Source organism: Schistocerca americana, chromosome 11 (genome assembly GCF_021461395.2).
Source record: "Schistocerca americana isolate TAMUIC-IGC-003095 chromosome 11, iqSchAmer2.1, whole genome shotgun sequence".
Taxonomy (NCBI): Eukaryota; Metazoa; Arthropoda; class Insecta; order Orthoptera; family Acrididae; genus Schistocerca; species Schistocerca americana.
This window is the reverse complement of record NC_060129.1, coordinates 173,199,340-173,223,781: the sequence shown is the minus strand read 5'-3', so window position 1 is coordinate 173,223,781 and position 24,442 is coordinate 173,199,340. Positions and strand designations below refer to the sequence as shown.

The 24,442-nt window shown below is 44.6% G+C and overlaps 1 protein-coding gene across 1 annotated transcript in view; it reads right to left on the bottom strand.

The window, feature by feature from the left end:
• Window positions 1-1,004, bottom strand: part of LOC124553489 (voltage-gated potassium channel subunit beta-2) — a 753,666-nt gene extending 752,662 nt beyond the window's left edge. Inside the window, exon 1 of the mRNA XM_047127344.1 lies at window positions 873-1,004. Coding sequence (XP_046983300.1) covers window positions 873-1,004 — 132 coding nt within the window. The remainder of the gene's footprint in view (window positions 1-872) is intronic.
• Between the last annotated feature and the right edge of the window lie 23,438 nt (window positions 1,005-24,442).

The window sequence follows — 24,442 nt, the reverse complement described above, 5'->3', positions numbered from 1 at the left end:
GCGGCACACCTGAAATCACTCTTACTTCGGAAGACTTCTCTCCATTGACAATGACATGCTGCGTTCTGTTATCTAGGAACTCTTCAATCCAATCACACAATTTCTCTGATAGTCCATATGATCTTACTTTGTTCATTAAACGACTGTGCGGAACTGTATCGAAGAAACACGGCATCTACCTGGGAACCCGTGTCTATGGCCCTCTGAGTCTCGTGGACGAATAGCGCGAGCTGGGTTTCGCACGATCGTGTTTTTCTAAACCCATGCTGATTCCTACAGAGTAGATTTCTAGTCTCCAGAAAAGTCATTGTGCTCGAACATAATACGTGTTCCATAATGCTACAACTGATCGACGTTAGACATATAGGTCTATAGTTCTGCACATCTGTTCGACGTCCCTTCTTGAAAACGGGGATGACCTGTGCCCTTTTCCAATCCTTTGGAAGGCTACGCTCTTCTAGAGACCGACGCTACACCGCCGCAAGAAGGGGGCAAGTAACATCAGGAATAGAGCAAAATGGCACAGTGGTTAGCACACTGGACTCACATTTGGCAGGATGACGGCTCAAACGCGCTTCCGGCCATCCTGATTTAGGTTTCTGTGATTTCCATAAATCGCTTCAGCCATCTGTCAGGATGGTTCCTTCAAAGTGGCTCAGCCAACTTCCTTCCCCATCCTTCCCCAATTCGATGGAGCCAATGACCTCACTGTTTGGTCCCCCGCCCCCCAGATCAAGCAACCAATCAATCACATCAAGTCAGACGACTGACTGATCTCCCCCAATCCATAACACCCCGTCTTCCCCTCCCGCAGAAAAAACGGATGTGAGAACGTTTCGGCGTGCGCGCGGCGCGGCGTCTTCAGGACTGACCTGCTGCTGGAAGTGCTCGGCCCGGGCGAGCGCCTCGGCGGCCTCCTTCTTCTCCTTCTTCTCCTCGTCGGTCTGCGAGCGGCTGGAGCCGCTCGTGGGGGGCGGGTAGGAAAACCAGAACTGGTGCGCCATGCCGACTCGGCCTCCTCAGCGCGCGCTGCCGGCTGCGGGGGCGGAGGCGGAGGCGGGCTGCGGGGGCGGCTACGCTCCTGCCAACACAGCACGGAGGCACGAGCGTCAGTCAGCAGCTGCACCAGTCGCAAAGATCCCGCATCTCATCACCTACAACAGTTATTGTGGTGTATAACAGATGTGGCGTAATTGGCGAAATCTTCTCAGTTTATCAGCAGAGTCGTAGCGCCCTGCATTCACAACGTTTCGACGAGTTTGCTACTCACCATCTTCAGGCAAAAAGTGCACTTTGTTACCTTACGGGGAGGTGTACTATCTTTGGCCCGAAAAAAACCATGTTCTTTGAGAATTTTTTCCCAGGATGTGTTATAGATATCAATGTCAAATTTGGCCAAAATATTGATTGATATTTCCTTTACAAACGGGAATTTTTTCGACGGGAAATGTCGAAAGACAAAGGCGTAAGTGCCGTGGGAACGAAACAAAATTTTGATGTAGACCTTCTAATGGTACTTGAATAATGTAACCATTACGGCACTCACCTCAACCTCTCGATACCAGCAATATTCAACTGTGTTTCTGTAAAATAGTTAACATATTTCTATGAGTGACAGATTTCAGATAGATTATATAATGGTAAGACAGAGATTTAGGAACCACGTTTTAAGTTGTAAGACATTTCCAGGGGCAGATGTGGACTCTGACCACAATCTATTGGTTATGAACTGTAGATTAAAACTGAAGAAACTGCAAAAAGGTGGGAATTTAAGGAGATGGGACCTGGATAAACTGACTAAACCAGAGGTTGTACAGAGTTTCAGGGAGAAAATAAGGGAACAATTGACAGGAATGGGGGAATGAAATACAGTAGAAGAAGAATGGGTAGCTTTGAGGGATGAAGTAGTGAAGGCAGCAGAGAATCAAGTAGGTAAAAAGACGAGGGCTAGTAGAAACCCTTGGGTAACAGAAGAAATATTGAATTTAATTGATGAAAGGAGAAAATATAAAAATGCAGTAAATGAAGCAGGCATAAAGGAATACAAACGTCTCAAAAATGATATCGACAGGAAGTGCAAAATGGCTAAGCAGGGATGGCTAGAGGAGGCATGTAAGGATGTAGAGGCTTATCTCACTAGGGGTAAGATAGATACTGCCTACAGGAAAATTAAAGAGACCTTTGGAGATAAGAGGACCACTTGTAGGAATATCAAGAGCTCAGATGGAAACCCAGTTCTAAGCCAAGAAGGGAAAGCAGAAATATGTAAGGAGTATATAGAGGGTCTATACAAGGGCGACGTTCTTGAGGACAATATTATGGAAATGGGAGAGGATGTAGATGAAGATGAAATGGGAGATACGATACTGAGTGAAGAGTTTGACAGAGCACTGAAAGACCTGAGTCGAAACAAGGCCCCGGGAGTAGACAACATTCCATTGGAACTACTGACGGCCTTGGGAGAGCCAGTCCTGACAAAACTCTACCATCTGGTGAGCAAGATGTATGAGACAGGCGAAATACCCTCAGACTTCAAGAAGAATATAATAATTCCAATCCCAAAGAAAGCAGGTGTTGACAGATGTGAGAATTACCGAACAATCAGTTTAATAAGCCACAGCTGCAAAATACTAACACGAATTCTTTACAGACGAATGTAAAACCTAGTAGAAGGCGACCTCGGGGAAGATCAGTTTGGATTCCGTAGAAATATTGGAACACGTGAGGCAATACTGACCTTACGACTTATCTTAGAAGAAAGATTAAGGAAAGGCAAACTTACGTTTCCAGCATTTGTAGACTTAGAGAAAGCTTTTGACAATGTTGACTGGAATACTCTCTTTCAAATTCTAAAGGTGGCAGGGGTAAAATACAGGGAGCGAAAGGCTATTTACAATTTGTACAGAAACCAGATGGCAGTTATAAGAGTCGAGGGACGTGAAAGGGAAGCAGTGGTTGGGAAGGGAGTAAGACAGGGTTGTAGCCTCTCCCCGATGTTATTCAATCTGTATATTGAGCAAGCAGTAAAGGAAACAAAAAAAAAACTCGGAGTAGGTATGAAAATCCATGGAGAAGAAATAAAAACTTTGAGGTTCGCCGATGACATTGTAATTCTGTCAGAGACAGCAAAGGACTTGGAAGAGCAGTTGAACGGAATGGACAGTGTCTTGAAGCGAGGATATAAGATGAACATCAACAAAAGCAAAACGAGGATAATGGAATGTAGTCGAATTAAGTCGGGTGATGTTGAGGGTATTAGATTAGGAAATGAGACACTTAAAGTAGTAAAGGAGTTTTGCTATTTGGGGAGCAAAATAACTGACGATGGTCGAAGTAGAGAGGATATAAAATGAAGACTGGCAATGACAAGGAAAGCGTTTCTGAAGAAGAGAAATTTGTTAACATCGAGTATAGATTTCAGTGTCAGGAAGTCATTTCTGAAAGTATTTGTATGTAGTGTAGCCATGTATGGAAGTGAAACATGGACGGTAAATAGTTTGGACAAGAAGAGAATAGAAGCTTTCGAAATGTGGTGCTACAGAAGAATGCTGAAGATTAGATGGGTAGATCACATAACTAATGAGGAGTACTGAATAGGATTGGGGAGAAGAGGAGTTTGTGTGCACAACTTGACCAGAAGAAGGGATCGGTTGGTAGGATATGGTCTGAGGCATCGAGGGATCACCAATTTAGTATTGGAGGGCAGCGTGGAGGGTAAAAATCGTAAGGGGAGACCAAGAGATGAATACACTGAGCAGATTCAGAAGGATGTAGGTTGCAGTAGGTACTGGGAGATGAAGAAGCTTGCACAGGATAGAGTAGCATGGAGAGCTGCATCAAACCAATCTCAGGACTGAAGACCACAACAACAACATCATTCTGTTGGCACGATTTTCTTCGGTTCAGCAGAATAGTTGTCAAGACTGTTCATCCGTCGCTGTCGGTCAGTGGTTTACAAAGAGCACTCTACAGCTCTGGTCCATTACCTAGCATTGGCCCCTTACCTAGCTTGCATTTGTCGTGAATCTCTCGCCCAACGCAAAGTTCCAAGCGAGTGGAAAAAGGCGCAGGTGACTCCAGTATTTAAGAAGGGTGAAAGAACAAACCTGCAAATTTACAGACCAATATCCTAAACTTCTGTTTGCCGCTGAATCCTTGAACATATTCTCAGTTCTAACATAATAAACTGTAAAAATAAAAGCGTAAGTAGGCTGTTTAGGTTTTTATGTTGGTAACGCCACGTAGCGCTCGGTATGAAAATCGATGGCTCTGCTGTGTCCAGTCTGTGGCTGGTTTGCGTTGTTGGAATATTCGCTGGTAGAGATGGGCAAACTGAAACACGTAACTGTTTCGAAACAAATGAAACAGTACAGTGTAATGTTTCGATACGGTGTTTCGAAACAGTGAAACAGTTTGTGTTTTGTAATCTAATAAACCTAGACATTTTATCATCTTGAATGTCTACTGTATAAGTATGGACATATAAACACAAATGAGGTGGGAGAGCGCTAATCATATCGCAGAAAGTATGAAACTATCACTTGGGTGTCTTGGCAGTTTCGTATTTCCTGCAGCAAATGCGCTGCTTTCGTGTCGTGTGACTTTCATACTTTTCAATGGGCTGAGGACAGCCAAAGCTGAAGACAGAAGAGCCACCACGAACGGAACTGGAGGTGGGAGCAAACTGCAGAAACAACGGATATGCTACTGGGATTCCCACATTCGGTTAGTATGGGTAATATACACATCCTGCTAGTTTCCATTCACACAAAGGGAATCATTGTATATAATAGGCACAGTGACTATAGACTCACAAATAAGGCCAAATAATTCGAATAAATAACAAAATATAACAGAAAAATTTTTGTCTTTGAAGGTGTTTCGAACTGTTACTATAAATTCACCATGCTTCCCAGCCCTTCCCGTTCACCATTACACTATCAGTGATATGTCTAACAGATTGCTTGCAATTATATATACATCAGATTTATGTATATGTCTAATAACTGTCACTCTACGCCTTTTTTTATTCAAAATGTTGTAGGCTTACTTGCGTTTCTTAATATGATTACTGTACATGAACAGAGAAGCGTATGGTATAAAAAAAGTGTAATTTAACTGAATGATTTTCACATATTTATTATTTTGAATGTGAATAGTATGCGTTGTTTTATTGTTTGGTTAGTGTGTATAAAGCAGATGTTACACCATTTCGGAATAGGACAGTCAGCTAGAAACGAAGCTTTATTTTCGGGTATCTTAAGCTTCATGCTATTGCTTGTCAAAAAGATTTCGACACTCTTGAAAGTGTTTCACGAAATGGTATGTTGTGTTTCAGTACCTGTGCCGAGCCCGAATCTCGTCCGACACAGAGCGGAATGAAACATTACTGTTTCGATACAATTAGTCCATTCCAAACACAGGTGGACTGAAACAGCCTTATTTTGAAACAACGATACAGTTTCTGTGTCTGGCTCGAGATCGAATCTGGTCCGGTTATCCGAGACAGGGGCTGAATGAAACACCACTGTTTCGAAACAGTGAACCACAGCCGTTCCGAAACACTGAAACAGTTCCACGTATCGATACACTGTATCGAAACATAGAAACAGTGGCCAAGTCTATTTGCTAGTGTAGCGTTGGGCAGTTGGATGTGAACAACGCGTAACGTTGGGCAGTTGGAGGTGAGCCGCCAGCAGTGGTGGATGTGGGAAGAGAGATGGCGGAGTTTTAAGAGGATAATATGAGCGGACGATCTGGACGTGTGTCCATCAGAGACAGTAAATTTGTAAGACTGGATGTCATGAACTGATATATATATATATATATATATATATATATATATATATATATATATTATGACTTTTGAACACTATTAAGGTAAATACATTGTTTCTTCTCGATCAAAATCTTTCATTTGCTAACTATGCCTATCAGTAGTTAGTGCCTTCAGTAGTCAGAATCTTTTATGTACCTGGCACTATTGGCGCTCGCTGTATTCCGTAGTTCGAGTCACGAAGATTTTGTGATTCATGAAAGGCATAGGTTATTGTTAGTCAAGGCCATTATTCTGTAGGGATTATTGAAAGTCAGACTACGTTGCGCTAAAAATATTGTGTGTCAGTTTAGTGGTGATCAGAATAAGTAAAGAGAAAACTGTTTGAGTACGTTGAGTTTTGCTCAGCTGTTTGAAAATCAAATAACTTAGAAGTTTTCCAGCAGTGTCATTCATAATTTTTCAAAGGGGACGTTTCAAAATTAATGCAACGACAGCCCTCGTTGGGGAAGTATTTGACCTAGGTTTCGCCAATACGATGACTGCCTCCATCGGAAGTAAAAGATTCAAACTGGCAGGTCACGTATAAAATAATTATCAAGCGATAAAGCTTCAGGCACAAAATTTTTGAAATAGAATACATAGGAGGAATACATAGGCTGCTCACACACGCCCACTCTGATGCTACCGTAGCTCAGCATGTATGAGCAGCCCATAGTGGCTTGCCTCCTATATATTCTATTTCAAAAATTTTGTGCCTGAAGCTTTATCGCTTGATAATTATTTTATACGTGACCTGCCAGTTTGAGTCTTTCACTTCTGATGGAGGCACTCATCGTAGTGCTGAAACCTAGGTCAAATACTTCCATTTTGCGACCGAGGGCTGTTATTGCATTAAATTTACTTTGTAAACGGTCGCTGACCACGCAGCCATGTTCAAAAATTTATATTAACTTCCTTGAGACTGAGAAGTTTATGTCCACGAATCAGCACGGTTTTAGAAAGCATAGCTCGTGCGTAACTCAGCTTGCCCTTTGCTCAGAATGATATACTGAGAAGTACGGCCCGAGTTCGATTGCCAGCGTGGTCGGAGATTTTCTCCGCTCAGGGACTGGGTGTTGTGTCGTCCTAATCATCATCATTTCATCCCCATCGACACGCAAGTCGCCAAAGTGGCGTCAAATCGAAAGACTTGGACCCGGCGAACGGTCTACCCGACGGGAAGCCCTAGTCACACGACATTTCCATTTAACAGACTGATTCCATATTTCTAGATTTCTGGAAAGCATTTGACATGGTGCCCCATTGGGGGCTGTTAAAGAAGGTACGAGCATATGGAATAAGTTAACAGATATGTGAGTGGTTCCAAGACTTCTTAAGGGGCTCCGGAAAGGCTCAAAATCATGAAAAGTTCAATTTTTACTTTTTTGCGTTTTCTGAATCTGCAGACTATTACCTTTCAATAGATATATAATTTATTCAATTCCGAAGACTACAACTAATTTTAAATTTTTTTTGAAATGTGTTCTACATGGGCGTGACCCACTGTGGCGCTGTTAAACTGCTGTCAAATGGTGTTATTATTAACGTCCGTGTTCATCAGGTACATTTTAGTGATGTGAGATAAAGTATGTGTTGTGGCTAACCTGCGACGATTCAATATATATCGCTGGTGTGATTGTCGATTGTTTCATGTTTATTTACTCTGTCGTTATCTCGAAAATATTCGTAATTAATTCTGTTTCTTGAGTCTCTGTTTTGTTGAAGTATAACAATGAGTAAAAGTAAAGTTATTAGAAATCCTCTGAAGGCTTTTAAGAAAAGTAGAAATGTTGGAAAGCCAAAGGTATGTGTTATTACTGTAAACAATAAAGACGATAACCAAGTGAGTGAACCTAACCTCTCAAGTACACCTGCCCATAGCAGTGAAAGTGGGAAAGAAAATACTTCACAGAAGAAGCTTGGTTCAATGAGTGAAAACTATGAATGTTTTATGGGAGAATCGGATGTGAATGAAATATTTGATATGTCGGCTCTCAAAGGAATTTTTTCAAACTGTGTAAGATGTATTCATTGTAGTGAAGTCGGTCTGGAACTCTCCATAATAAAGCACGTAGGACTTGCTAGTGAAATACAACTGAAATGTGATAAGTGTTCATACAAGACCACCTTTTGGAACAGTTTTGCAGTAACTGCAACTGAAGAAAATGGTAGCAAAATCTACGAACACAACAACGAGCGATGCTTGCTTTAGACAAGGAACGCCTTCGGGCTGCAGACAGGGCTGTAAAGAGTCTAGAAATACAAGCAAGAGTAAACAGGAGGAGGAACAAGAGGAAGCTGGAGGAGGAGTTTGCAGAGGATGAAGATAATCCATCCTATGGACCTGGAATGCACTAAAAAGTTAATCCAATCTTTGTCGCTCGATTCCCAAAACTTTTATTTTCTCATACTAATTACATGTTTTCTAAGGGTCTTCCAAACATATTTGTTTCAAACATTCAGTAAATGTTACACAGTACCTTCTGCATAATTTAACACAGCCTTTTTTTAAAAAACTGTATATTTTTGAATATATAAATAAAAAATTGCAAAAAAATGTTGTGAATTTTTCATTACAATTGAAAAAAATCATCTTTAATAACTGAAATAAAATTTTGTAAAATCCCTGTGTTAAGTTGTAGCCCATATTCCAATAAATAATCTGTAAAAAGTTCAACTTCCTACCTCAAATACATTGTGATGAAAGATGCAATTTATAAGCGTTATTTTAACATTGCAAGTATAGGGCGTTCCGGAGCCCCATAAGTAAGAGAACCCAGTATGTTGTCCTCGACGGTGAGTGTTCATCAGAGACAAGGGTATAGCCATGAGTGCCCCAGGGGAAGCGTGATAGGACAGCTGTTGTTCAGTATATACACTCCTGGAAATTGAAATAAGAACACCGTGAATTCATTGTCCCAGGAAGGGGAAACTTTATTGACACATCCTGGGGTCAGATACATCACATGGTCACACTGACAGAACCACAGGCACATAGACACAGGCAACAGAGCATGCACAATGTCGGCACTAGTACAGTGTATATCCACCTTTCGCAGCAATGCAGGCTGCTATTCTCCCATGGAGACGATCGTAGAGATGCTGGATGTAGTCCTGTGGAACGGCTTGCCATGCCATTTCCACCTGTCGCCTCAGTTGGACCAGCGTTCGTGCTGGACGTGCAGACCGCGTGAGACGACGCTTCATCCAGTCCCAAACATGCTCAATGGGGGACAGATCCGGAGATCTTGCTGGCCAGGGTAGTTGACTTACACCTTCTAGAGCACGTTGGGTGGCACGGGATACATGCGGACGTGCATTGTCCTGTTGGAACAGCAAGTTCCCTTGCCGGTCTAGGAATGGTAGAACGATGGGTTCGATGACGGTTTGGATGTACCGTGTACTATTCAGTGTCCCCTCGACGATCACCAGTGGTGTACGGCCAGTGTAGGAGATCGCTCCCCACACCATGATGCCGGGTGTTGGCCCTGTGTGCCTCGTTCGTATGCAGTCCTGATTGTGGCGCTCACCTGCACGGCGCCAAACACGCATACGACCATCATTGGCACCAAGGCAGAAGCGACTCTCATCGCTGAAGACGACACGTCTCCATTCGTCCCTCCATCCACGCCTGTCGCGACACCACTGGAGGCGGGCTGCACGATGTTGGGGCGTGAGGGGAAGACGGCCTAACGGTGTGCGGGACCGTAGCCCAGCTTCATGGAGACGGTTGCGAATGGTCCTCGCCGATACCCCAGGAGCAACAGTGTCCCTAATTTGCTGGGAAGTGGCGGTGCGGTCCCCTACGGCACTGCGTAGGATCCTACGGTCTTGGCGTGCATCCGTGCGTCGCTGCGGTCCGGTCCCAGGTCGACGGGCACGTGCACCTTCCGCCGACCACTGGCGACAACATCGATGTACTGTGGAGACCTCACGCCCCACGTGTTGAGCAATTCGGCGGTACGTCCACCCAGCCTCCCGCATGCCCACTATACGCCCTCGCTCAAAGTCCGTCAACTGCACATACGGTTCACGTCCACGCTGTCGCGGCATGCTACCAGTGTTAAAGACTGCGATGGAGCTCCGTATGCCACGGCAAACTGGCTGACACTGACGGCGGCGGTGCACAAATGCTGCGCAGCTAGCGCCATTCGACGGCCGACACCGCGGTTCCTGGTGTGTCCGCTGTGCCGTGCGTGTGATCATTGCTTGTACAGCCCTCTCGCAATGTCCGGAGCAAGTATGGTGGGTCTGACACACCGGTGTTAATGTGTTCTTTTTTCGATTTCCAGGAGTGTACATAAATGATTTGGCGGACAGGGTGGGCAGCAATCTGTGGTTGTTTGCTGATGCTTTGGCGTACGCTAAGGTGTCGAAGTTGAGTGACTGTAGGAAGATACAAGACGACTTCGACAAAATTTCCAGTTGGTGTGATGAATGGCAGCTAGCTCTAAATGTGAAAAAATGTAAGTTAGTGCGGATGAGAAGGAAACAACACCTGTAAAGTTCGGATACAGTTTGACAAGTGTCCTGCCTGACACAGTCAAGCCGTTTAAATATCTGGCCGTAACGCTGAAATGCGATATGAGGTGCAGCGAGCGTGTGAAGCTGAGGCGATTGGTCGATTTCGGTTTATTAGGAGAATTTTAGGAAAGTGTGGTTCAGTTGTAAAGGAGACCTCATGTAGGAAGCTGGTGCGACCTATTCTTGGGTACTGCTCCAATGGTCGGGACACGTACCAGGTCGGATTGAAGGAAGACATCGAAGGAATTCAGTGGCGGGCTGCTAGATTTGTTACCGTTAGGTTTGAACATCACGTGAGTGTTACGGAGATGCTTCGAGAACTCAAATGGGAATCCCTGGAGGGAAGGCGACGTTCTTTTCGAGAAACACTGTTGAGAAAATTTGGACAACCGGCCTGAGAAGCAGACTGCCGAAAGATTCTTCTGACGCCAACGTACATTGCGCGTAAGGACCACGAAGAGTAATAGAAGGCAGATTTCAGACTACCTAACAGATCAAAACGAAAATTTCTGTTCCGACACTGACAATGTTGAGTGTTTATGGAAAAAGTTCAAGCAATCGTAAAATACGTTTTAGACAGGCACGTGCCGAGTAAAACTGTGAGGGACGGGAAAAACCCACCGTGGTTCAACAACAAAGTTAGGAAACTACTGCGAAAGCAAAGTGAGATGCACTCCAATTTTAAACGCAGCCAAAACCTCTCAGACAAGCAGAAGCTAAACGGTGTCAAAGTTGGCGTAAGGAGAGCTATGCGTGAAGCGTTCAGTGAATTCGAAAGTACAATTCTATGTACTGACTTCACAGAAAATCCTAGGAAGTTCTGATCTTGCGTTAAATCAGTAAGTGGATCGAAACAGCATATCCAGACACTCCGGGATGATGATGGCATTGAAACAGAGGATGACACGCGTAAAGCTGAAATACTAAACACCTTTTTCCAAAGCTGTTTCACAGAGGAAGACCGCACTGCAGTTCCTTCTCTAAATCCTCGCACAAATGAAAAAATGGCTGACATCGAAATAAGTGTCCAAGGAATAGAAAAGCAACTGGAATCACTCAACAGAGGAAAGTCCACTGGACCTGACGGGATACCAATTCGATTCTACACAGAGTACGCGAAAGAACTTGCCCCCCTTCTAACAGCCGTGTACCGCAAGTCTCTAGAGGAACGGAGGGTTCCAAATGATTGGAAAAGAGCACAGGTAGTCCCAGTCTTCAAGAAGGGTCGTCGAGCAGATGCGCAAAACTATAGGCCTATATCTCTGACGTCGATCTGTTGTAGAATTTTAGAACATGTTTTTTGCTCTCGTATCATGTCATTTTTGGAAACCCAGAATCTACTCTGTAGGAATCAACATGGATTCCGGAAACAGCGATCGTGTGAGACCCAACTCGCTTTATTTGTTCACGAGACCCAGAAAATATTAGATACAGGCTCCCAGGTAGATGCCATTTTTCTGGACTTCCGGAAGGCGTTCCATACAGTTCCGCACTGTCGCCTGATAAACAAAGTAAGAGCCTACGGAATATCAGACCAGCTGTGTGGCTGGATTGAAGAGTTTATAGCAAACTGAACACAGTATGTTGTTCTCATTGGAGAGACGTCTACAGACGTTACAGTAACCTCTGGCGTGCCACAGGGGAGTGTTATGGGACCATTGGATTTCGCAATATATATAAATGACCTAGTAGATAGTGTCGAAAGATCCATGCGGCTTTTTGCGGATGATGCTGTAGTATACAGAGAAGTTGCAGCATTAGAAAATTGCAGCGAAATGCAGGAAGATCTGCAGCGGATAGGCACTCGGTGCAGGGAGTGGCAACTGACCCTTAACATAGACAAATGTAATGTATTGCGGATACATAGAAAGAAGGATCCTTTATTGTATGATTATATGAAAGCGGAACAAACACTGGTAGCAGTTACTTCTGTAAAATATCTGGGAGTATGCGTGCGGGACGATTTGAAGTGGAATGATCATATAAAATTAATTGTTGGTAGGGCGGGTACCAGATTGAGATTAATTGAGAGAGTGCTTAGAAAATGTAGTCCATCAACAAAGGAGGTGGGTTTCAAAACACTCGTTCGACCTATACTTGAGTATTGCTCATCAGTGTGGGATCCATACCAGATCGGGTTGACGGAGGAGATAGAGAAGATCCAAAGAAGAGCGGCGCGTTTCGTCATTGGGTTATTTGGTAAACGTGATAGCGTTACGGAGATGTTTAATAAACTCAAGTGGCAGACTCTGCAAGAGAGGCGCTCTGCATCGCGGTGTAGCTTGCTGTCCAGGTTTCGAGAGGGTGAGTTTCCGGGTGAGGTATCGAATATATTGCTTCCCCCTACTTATACCTCCCAAGGAGATCACGAACGTAAAATTAAAGAGATACGAGCGCGCACGGAGGCTTTCCGGCAGTCGCTCTTCAGGCCAACCATACGCGACTGGGACAGGAAAGGGAGGTAATGACAGTGGAACGTAAAGTGCCCTCCGCCACACACCGTTCGGTGGCTTGCGGAGTTTAAATGTAGATGTAGATGTAGAAGATGATACGAGAAATTAGAGCTCATACGAAGGCATATAGACAGTCGTTTGTCTCTCGCTCTGTTTGTGAGTGGAACAGGAAAGGAAATGACAAGTAGTGCTACAGCGTACGCTCCGTCAAGCACGGTACGGTCGCTTGCGGAGTGTCTACGGAGATGTGGTGCGTGTAAATCGTATAAAGGAAGTTCACTTCTCCGAAGGCTGTTGGCACAAAAATAGGCAGCTACCGATCTATCGTCGCTATCCTTACAAGGGGAGGCCGCCAATTGTGAAATTCAGATTCGATTCATACTGCGCATAATAAAAGGTCGTGGCCACAGGTGTAATGTGGCAAAGCACTAAGATGCACTTCTCAGCCGTTGTCGAGAAAACCGACAGTTAAAGAGAAACCGTTGCGGTGAAATACTCTCTACGATTTACAATTTTCTACAGCGTTGTGGCGCAGCGGTAAGCGCTCGGGTTCGTAATCCGAGGGTCGCCGGATCGAATATCGCGCCATGCAACCTTTTTCTTTTAGTATTTGTTTTTTGTAATTCAAATGTGTATATATATATATATATACACACACACACACATATATATAATTCCCGGCAATCAGTTGCAGCAATTATGCATATAATAAGATGTTGAAAGTCGTTTGTCGCGGAAAAACTGGCGACTTCGAACATCATTATGTTGTCCGCAAACAAAGTTGTATTTCACAAATGTTATTAATTGTCTCCATAATGTTTACCACGTATAGTTAACGGAAGACGTAGTACCGATATTCCGAAACGAATAAGTATAGCGTAAGTCAAACGTTGGAATTAGAATAGAGACCCCACGAACACAAATTTGCTGTGGCAGGTATGAAATATAAACTCCGTTACTCGCTCGTTACACTTGATGGACAGATGTTGAATGGGCCGAAACGAGCCGCCGCATAACAGCTTAGTTGCCTGCTAACTTCAAAAGAAGGTAGATGCGGTCCCTAGCGCAACTTATAACATCGTCGAAAATCAGTGCGGGCGTGAGAGCTTTGGTACACCCTGTTAAACAAACGGAAAAATGGAGGCGGTACAATTGGAGAGCGATCCGCCTTCACCAACATGCATAAGCAATTAATTAATTCGCGGCATGCAACTTTTTTTATTATATATATATATATATATATATATATATATATATATATGCATTACAAAAAAACTAATAATAAAAAAAGTTGCATGTCGCGGGATTCGATCCGGCGACCTTCGGATTATGAACCCCAGCGCTTACCGCTGCGCCACGACGCTATAGATAATTATTAACCGTAGAGAGAATTTCAAGGCAACGGTTTCTTTTAACTGTCGATTTTCTCGACAACGGCTGAGAAGTTCATCTTGGTGCTTTGCCACATTACACCTCTGGACATGAGCTTTTATTATGCGCAGTATGAATCGAATCTGAATTTCACAATTGGCGGCCTCCCCTGGTTAGAAGATGAATGAAAACTGCGGAGCATAAGGGTGAGAACTCACAATATGTATTATGTAGTCGCACAGTCCGCGGGCACCGCAAATTTGCTATGGAAGGGCATTATAACAGCATGCAAAAAAGAATTTAAAGATCGGGTTGGTGATGAAAGAACCGAAAATCATAACGATTGACAGACAACTTGTCTACATGAAGAACTACTTTCTGATAAATATGCAGGCGTGTAACTCGTGACGGAACTGATGGTGCAAATGGAAACCTTGCTGAAGTAGGCACGCATTATTACGTCATCAACTGCAACAGATTTCTGTCGAACTGCAGAAAGAATATGCAGATACTATAAGAAATCTGTTTAAAAAAATAGGAAACTTCGTCTACATACTGTTTCTACTCTTACTTTTTACTCACTGTGCACGGTCTCATTCGAAATACTCTCCTCCACAATTGATACACGGCCCCCAACGCCGTTTCCTCTTCGCGAAGCATTCTAAGTACGCCTCTTGCTCGATCGCGCGGAGAGCCGTCTACATCTACATCTACATTTATACTCTGCAAGCCACCCAACGGTGTGTGGCGGAGGGCACTTTACGTGCCACTGTCATTACCTCCCTTTCCTGTTCCAGTCGCGTATGGTCCGCGGGAAGAACGACTTTCTGAAAGCCTCCGTGCGCGCTCTAACCTCTCTAATTTTACATTCGTGATCTCCTCGGGAGGTATAAGTAGGGGGAAGCAATATATTCGATACCTCATCCAGAAACGCACCCTCTCGAAACCTGGCGAGCAATCTACACCGCGATGCAGAGCGCCTCTCTTGCAGAGTCTGCCACTCGAGTTTATTAAACATCTCCGTAACGCTATTTCGGTTACCAAATAACCCTGTGACGAAACGCGCCGCTCTTCTTTGGATCTTCTCTATCTCCTCCGTCAAACCGATCTGGTACGGATCCCACACTGATGAGCGATACTCAAGTATAGGTCGAACGAGTGTTTTGTAAGCCACCTCCTTTGTTGATGGACTACATTTTCTAAGCACTCTCCCAATGAATCTCAACCTGGTACCCGCCTTACCAACAATTAATTTTATATGATCATTCCACTTCAAATCGTTCCGCACGCATACTCCCAGATATTTTACAGAAGTAACTGCTACCAGTGTTTGTTCCGCTATCATATAATCATACAATACAGGATCCTTCTTTCTATGTATTCGCAATACATGACATAATCTATCAATTTTCTTTTATCTCGTCTGTCGTTGCAAATCTTTGTGCTTTCAAAGATGGTCTAATTTTTGCAAATTAATAAAAGTCCCAAGAGGTCAGGTCTGGAGAGTTCAAAATGGTTCAGATGGCTCCGAGCACTATGGGACTTAACTTCTGAGGTCATCAGTCGCCTAGAACTTGGAACTAATTAAACCTAACTAACCTAAGGACATCACACACATCCATGCACGAGGCAGAATGCGAACCTGCGACCGTAGCGGTCGTGCGGTTCCAGACTGAAGCGCCCAGAACCGCTCGGCCACAGCGGCCGGCGTCTGGAGAGTACGGACGATGATGCAGCACAGTGATTTCGTTTTTTGTCGAACAGTCACGCCCCAACGGGGATGAATGTGCGAGTGCGTTATCGAGACGTGAGACCCACGAATTGTCTCGCCACATTTTAGGCCTTTTCCTTCTCAGATTTTCTCGCAGGCGTCGCAACAGGTCCCAATAGTTCCATCGATTCACAGTTTGTCGCTATGGCAAGAATTTATGATGAATTAATCCTTCAAAGTCAGTCACCAAGGGTTGCAGGGGGGTAGGGAGTGGGTTGTTTGGGGGAGGAGACCAGACAGCAAGGTCATCGACCTCATCGGATTAGGGAAGGATGAGTGTAAGTAGGCTGTTTAGGATTTTATGTTGGTAACGCCACGTAGCGCTCTGTATGAAAATCACTGGCTGTGCTGTGTGCAGTCTGTGGCTGGTTTGCATTGTTCGAATATTCGCTTGTGTACTGTTGGGCAGTTGGATGTGAACAGCGCGTAGCGTTGCGCAGTTGGAGGTGAGCCGCCAGCAGTGGTGGATGTCGGGAGAGAGATGGCTGAGTTCTCAGAGGTTAATATGAGCGGACGATTTGGACGTGTGTCCGTCAGAAAAAGGAAATTTGTAAGACTGGATATCATGAACTGATATATATACAGGGTTATTACAAATGATTGAAGCGATTTCACAGCTCTACATTAACTTTATTATTTGAGATATTTTCAAAATGCTTTGCGCACACAAATGTTCGATATGTGCCCCTTTAGTGATTCGGCAGACATCAAGCCGATAATCAAGTTCCTCCCACACTCGGCGCAGCATGTCCCCACCAATGAGTTGAAAAGTATCGTTGATGTGAACTCGCAGTTCTGGCACGTTTCTTGGTAGAGGAGGTTTAGACACTGAATCTTTCACATAACCCCACAAAAAGAAATCGCATCGGGTTAAGTCGGGAGAGCGTGGAGGCCATGACATGAATTGCTGATCGTGATCTCTGCCACGACCGATCCATCGGTTTTCCAATCTCCTGTTTAAGAAATGCCGAACATCGTGATGGAAGTGCGGTGGAGCACCATCCTGTTGAAAGATGAAGTCAGCGCTGTCGGTCTCCAGTTGCGGCATGAGCCCATTTTTCCAGCATGTCCAGATACACGTCTCCTGTAACGTTTTTTTCGCAGAAGAAAAAGCGGTCGTAAACTTTAAACCGCGAGATTGCACAAAACACGTTAACTTTTGGTGAATTGCGAATTTGCTGCACGAATACGTGAGGATTCTCTACCGCCCAGATTCGCACATTGTGTCTGTTCACTTCACCATTAAGAAAAAAGTTTCGCACCGAACGCATCCTCTTCCGTGAGCTGTTGCAACCGCGCCGAAAATTCAAAGCGTTTGACTTTGTCATCGGGTGTCAGGGCTTGTAGCAATTGTAAACGGTAAGGCTTCTGCTTTAGCCTTTTCCGTAAGATTTTCCAAACCGTCGGCTGTGGTACGTTTAGCTCGTCGACTTCCGCGGGCTACGGGTGAAATTTGCCCGCACGTGTTCAACCGTTTCTTCGCTCACTGCAGGCCGACCCATTGATTTCCCCTTACAGAGGCATCCAGAAGCTTTAAACTGCGCATACCATCGCCGAATGGAGTTGGCAGTTGGTGGATCTTTGTTGAACTTCGTCCTGAAGTGTCGTTGCACTGTTACGACTGACTGATGTGAGTGCATTTCAAGCACGACATATGGTTTCTCGGCTCCTGTCGCCATTTTGTCTCACTGCGCTCTCGAGCGCTCTGGCGGCAGAAACCTGAAGTGGGGCTTCAGCCGAACAAAACTTTATGAGTTTTTCTACGTATCTGTAGTGTGTCGTGACCATATGTCAATGAATGGAGCTACAGTGAATTTATGAAATCGTTTCAATCATTTGTAATAGCCCTGTATATATATGATGACTTTTGAATGCTATTAAGGTAAATACATTGTTTATCCTCTATCACAATCTTCCATTTGCTAACTATACCTATCAGTAGTTAGTGTCTTCAGTAGTTAGAATCTTTTGTTTAGCTGACAGTATTGGCGCTCGCTGTATTGCAGTAGTTCGAGTAACGAAGAATTTTGTGAGGTAAGTGATTCATGAAAGGTATAGGTTATTGTTAGTCAGGGCCATTCTTTTGTAGGGATTATTGAATGTCAGATTGCGTTGCGCTAAAAATATTGTGTGTCAGTTTAGTGGTGATCAGTATAAGTAAAGAGAAAACTGTGTGAGTACGTTGAGTTTTGCTCAGCTGTTTGAAAATCAGATAACGTAAGAATTTTTCCAGCAATGTCATTCTTTTCATACAAAAGGGGAAGTTTCATAAGGAAGCAAGTCGGCGGTGCCCTTTGAAAGGAACCATTCCGGCATTTGCCTGGAGGGATTTAGGGAAATCACGGAAAACCTAAACCAGGATGGCCGGACGCGGTATTGAGCCGTCGTCCTCCCGAATGCGAGTCCAGTGTGCTAGGCACTGCGCCACATCTCTCAGTCATGACTCTGAGGTTTTACGTGACATAAAGTGCTTATTTTGGTCTTGGAGAACGTTTCCCGACCCATTGTGGAGGCTGAACCTTGGTCTCAACGTGGTCACCATAAATCCGCGTTTTATCACCAATTACGAGGGCAGTTCAATAAGTAATGCAACACATTTTTTTTCTCGGCCAATTTTGGTTGAAAAAACCGGAAATTTCTTGTGGAATATTTTCAAACATTCCCGCTTCGTCTCGTATAGTTTCATTGACTTCCGACAGGTGGCAGCGCTGTACGGAGCTGTTAAAATGGCGTCTGTAACGGATGTGCGTTGCAAACAACTGGCAGTGATCGAGTTTCTTTTGGCGGAAAACCAGGGCATCTCAGATATTCATAGGCGCTTGCAGAATGTCTACGGTGATCTGGCAGTGGACAAAAGCACGGTGAGTCGTTGGGCAAAGCGTGTGTCATCATCGCCGCAAGGTCAAGCAAGACTGTCTGATCTCCCGCGTGCGGGCCGGCCGTGCACAGCTGTGACTCCTGCAATGGCGGAGCGTGCGAACACACTCGTTCGAGATGATCGACGGATCACCGTCAAACAACTCAGTGCTCAACTTGACATCTCTGTTGGTAGTGCTGTCACAATTGTTCACCAGTTGGGATATTCAAAGGTTTGTTCCCGCTGGGTACCTCGTTGTCTAACCGAACACCATAAAGAGCAAAGGAGAACCATCTGTGCGGAATTGCTTGCTCGTCATGTGGCTGAGGGTGACAATTTCTTGTCAAAGATTGTTACAGGCGATGAAACATGGGTTCATCACTTCGAACCTGAAACAAAACGGCAATCAATGGAGTGGTGCCACACCCACTCCCCTACCGAGAAAAAGTTTAAAGCCATACCCTCAGCCGGTAAAGTCATGGTTACAGTCTTCTGGGACGCTGAAGGGGTTATTCTGTTCGATGTCCTTCCCCACGGTCAAACGATCAACTCTGAAGTGTATTGTGCTACTCTTCAGAAATTGAAGAAACGACTTCAGCGTGTTCGTAGGCACAAAAATCTGAACGAACTTCTCCTTCTTCATGACAACGCAAGACCTCACACAAGTCTTCGCACCCGAGAGGAGCTGACAAAACTTCAGTGGACTGTTCTTCCTCATGCACCCTACAGCCCCGATCTCGCACCGTCGGATTTCCATATGTTTGGCCCAATGAAGGACGCAATCCGTGGGAGGCACTACGCGGATGATGAAGAAGTTATTAATGCAGTATGACGTTGGCTCCGACATCGACCAGTGGAATGGTACCGTGCAGGCTGACAGGCCCTCATTTCAAGGTGGCGTAAGGCCGTAGCATTGAATGGAGATTACGTTGAAAAATAGTGTTGTGTAGCTAAAAGATTGGGGAATAACCTGGTGTATTTCAATGCTGAATAAAACAATCCCTGTTTCAGAAAAAAAAATGTGTTGCATTACTTATTGAACTGCCCTCGTATTAAGATTGTCTTAACGAACGTCTCCTTCTCATTTGTGCGATCCAAACGCTCCCCAGAGACTGCGAGGCGATGGTCTTTCTGGCGCTGGCTCGTGAGGCGTGTCACCAACTTGGCGGCAACACGATTCACTTCAAACCGCTGTGTCAGGATTTCATGACGCGATCCAACTGAAATGTTACATTCTTCTGCACTCTCTTGGACACTCACTCTTCGATTGGCGCCCACAATTTTACTGACGTTCCTGATACGAGTGTCGTCAGTAGATGAGGGCGTCCTGAACGAGGATCATTTTTAACTTTCGTCCGGTCATTTTTAAACCGTGTGAACCATTCGTAACACCGAGTACCGCTTCAGCACTCATCGCCGTAGGATTCCTGCATCGTTTTGTGTGTCTCTGGAAAGGTCTTCTCGAGTCTCGCAGCAAAATTTAATGGAGACGCGTTACTCCTCTAACTCTGCCGTCTCGAAATTCACAAACTGTGCGTCGCAACTCTCTGCCCAGTACAGCACTCAACAATAACTAGCAGACGTACAACAGTGGAACGAGCGGTGTTTACACAATACACAGACGCGTACGCACGGATGCCAACCGCATTTCGTTCGAACTGACCATTGGCGCGAAATTACGTATGATTAGGAATTTCTTGAACAGACCTCGTACATTACTACAAGTTTCGTTAGTTAAATCGAAGGACGATTTTTCGATTTAACTAACCTAGTTTCTGAAGAAAGAACAAAAGCAACAACGAAAGTTAGAACGTTCGGAATTTACTGAAGACCTTCGTTTTAAAGAGAGCTGACTGTAGACAGTGCTCAGTAAGACACTGCAAGGTGCGAAGCGACTTATGAGGGCGCCCTGAAGAGTAACACACGAGAACTTTGTATAGCTGTGTATCTCAAAGCTCTTAAATATTTTTAAATGAAACAAACGTTATTAAATGGTTCAAATGGCTCTGGACACCATGGGACTTAACATCTGAGGTCATCAGTCACCTAGAACTTAGAACTGCTTAATCCTAACTAACCTAAGGACACCACACACATCCATGCCCGACGCAGGCTTCGAACCTGCGATCGTAGCGGTCGCGCGGCTCCAGACTGTAGGGCCTAGAACCGCTCGGCCACACCGGCCGGCATGGTGGATGAGGAAGACACTCAAAATGCGGGTCTGTGATTGTTGCAACTGACGTACGGGCAGTGTGGGGCCTTGCATTGTCATGTTGCAAAAGGACACCTGCTGACAGCAATCCACGTCGCTTTCATTTGACTGCAGACCGCAGATGATTTTTTAGGAGATCTGTGTATGATGCAGTGGTGACAGTGGTCCCTCTAGGCGTGTAATGCTACAAAATGACGCCTTTTTCGTCCCAAAAGAGAGTCAGCATAACCTTCCCTGTTGATGATTCTGCTCGAAACTTCTTCGCTTTTGGTGATGAGGAATGGCGCCATTTCTTGCTCGCTCTCTTCGTTTCCGGTTGGTGGAAGTGAACCGAGATTCCGTCCCCAGTAACGATTCTTGCAAGGAAGCCATTACCTTCTCGTTCAAAGCGCCGAAGAAGTTCTTCACGAGCATCGACACGTCGTTCTCTCATTTCAGGAGTCAGCTGCCGTGGCACCCATCTTGCAGACACTTTGTGAAACTGGAGCACATCGTGCACAATGTGGTGTGCTGACCCGTGACTAATCTGTAAACATGCTGCAGTGTCATTCAGTGTCACTCGACGGTTTTCCTTCACTATGGCTTCAACTGCTGCAATGTTCTGTGGAGTCACAACTCGTTGTGCCTGACCTGGACGAGGAGTATCTTCCACTGAAGTCTCACCATTTGCCAACTTCCTACTCCATTCGCAGACTTGCTGCTGTGACAAATATGCCTCACTGTACTGAACCTTTATTGGTCGATGAATTTCAATAGGTTTCACACCTTCACTGCGCAAAAACCGAATAACAGAACGGTGTTCTTCCCTGGTGCAAGTCGCAAGTGGGGCGGCCATCTTTATACTGATACTGCGACGGTATGTGTGCATCTGCACTATGCTGCCACCTACACGCCATTCTGCACGCTGTTTCTAGCACGCTTACCAAGTTGCAGGATAACGTCGCGAAATTTCGATTTGTTATTACAAATTTAAGGTTTTCATTTGACTCAGCCCTGTAGAAAGCAGTTTTGCATTTCACTGGTCCATGTTCCCTTGTGTGTTCACAAAATTGCACAAACTCACTCCAGAAAGAGAGCGTGTTCTTATATGTATACAATATCAAATATCATATGACATGATACTGTTAACTTAAATTTATAAGAAAGTAAGAAAATATTTTAGAAAGCATCAAGATGAAGAAGAAATGTTTGAAGATAGCAGGATACAAACCGGTTATTCTCATGCTCATAACTCCATGCATGTATCTACTACACTATAGTAAACTACTCTTATGAATAATGAGACGGCTTCACGAGTTATCTACATACCTACTCGACAATCCACCATACGGTGCGTGGCGGAGGGTACCTCGTACCACAACTAGCATCTTCTCTCCCTGTTCCACTCCCAAACAGAATGAGGGAGAAATGACTGCCTATATGCCTCTGTACGAGCCCTAATCTCTCTTATCTTTGTGGTCTTTCCACGAAATATAAGCCTCAAATGCTGGTTCTCTAAATTTAATCAGTAGCGATTCACGAAAAGAACGTCTCCTTTCCTCTAGAGACTCCCACCCGAGTTCCTGAAGAATTTCCGTAACACTCGCGTGATGATCAAACCTACCAGTAACAAATCTAGCAGCCCGCCTCTGAATTGCTTCTATGTCCTCCGTCAATCCGACCTGATAGGGATCCCAAACGCTCGATCAGTACTCAAGAATAGGTCGTATTAGTGTTTTATAAGCGGTCTCCTTTACAGATGAACCACATCTTCCCAAAATTCTACCAACGAACCGAAGACGACTATCCGCCTTCCCCACAACTGCCATTACATGCTTGTCCCACTTCATATCGCGCTGCAATGTTACGCCCAAATATTTAATCGACGTGACTGTGTCAAGCGCTACACTACTAATGGAGTATTCAGACATTACAGGATTCTTTTTCCTATTCATCTGCATTAATTTACATTTGTCTACATTTAGAGTTAGCTGCCATTCTTTACACCAGTCGCAAATCCTGTCCGAGTCATCTTGTATCCTCCTACAGTCACTCAACGAAGACACCTTCCCGTACACCACAGCATCATCAGCAAACAGCCGCACATTGCTATCCACCCTATCCAAAAGATCATTTATGTAGCTAGAAAACAAGAGCGGACCTACCACACTTCCCTGGGGCACTCCAGATGATACCCTCACCTCCGATGAACACTCATAATCGAGGACAACGTACTGGGTTCTATTACTTAAGAAGTCTTCGAGCCACTCACATACTTGGGAACCAATCCCATATGCTCGTACCTTAGTTAGGAGTCTGCAGTGGGGCACCGAGTCAAACGCTTTCCGGAAGTCAAGGAATACGGCATCCGTCTGATACCCTTCATCCATGCTTCGCAAGATACGTGAAAAAAGGGCGGGTTGCGTTTCACAGGAGCGATGCTTTCTAAAGCCGTGCTGATGCATGGACAGCAACTTCTCTGTGTCAAGCAAATTCATAATATTCGAACTGAGAATATGTTCGAGAATCCTGCAACAAACCGATGTTAAGGATACTGCTCTGTAATTTTGAGGGTCCGTCCTTCTACCATTCTTATATACAGGCGTCACCCTGCGCTTTTTTCCAGTCGCTCGGGACTCTACGTTGGGCAAGAGATTCGAGATAAATGCAAGCTAAGTAAGGAGCCAGTGCAGTAGAGAACTCTCTGTAAAACCGAATTGGAAACGAATTTGACAAATAAATAGGTTTTTCTACCTTCAACTTCAAAGACTTTACATGCTTAACGACAAATATGTAACACATCAACTCACTCGTAAAATAATCAAATATTTAAAGCTGTTTTGCACCTAAGAGATCTTTTATAAAAAAAGAAGAAAAGAGAAGAAAAGGAAAGAAACGTTGTCGGTGGTGATGGGGAAGGGGCTGGGAAGTAACCGTTTGAATACTAGCTTCCTTCACGCACCATCACCCGTGTAAGCATATCTCACATACATTCAAGCGAGTCACATCGTCTTTGGCGCCAAAAGAGGCAGACAAAATTATTGGCTCACTGCAGAGCTCAAATACAAATACACTGAAGCGCCAAAGAAACTGGTATAGACATGCGTATTCAAATACAGAGATATGTAAACAGGCAGAATACGGCGCTGCGGTCGGCAACGCCTACACAGGGAGTTACAAAAAGGTCCGGCCAAACTTTCAGGAAACATTCCTCACACACAAATAAAGAGAAGATATGTGGACATGTGTCCGGAAACGCTTAATTTCCATGCTAGAGCTCATTTTAGTGTCGTCGGTATGTACTGTACTTCTTCGATTCACCGCCAGTTGGCCCAATTGAAGGAAGGTAATGTTGACTTCGGTGCTTGTGTTGACATGCGACTCATTGCTCTACAGTACTAGCATCAAGCACATCAGTACGTAGCATCAACAGGTTAGTGTTCATCACGAACGTGGT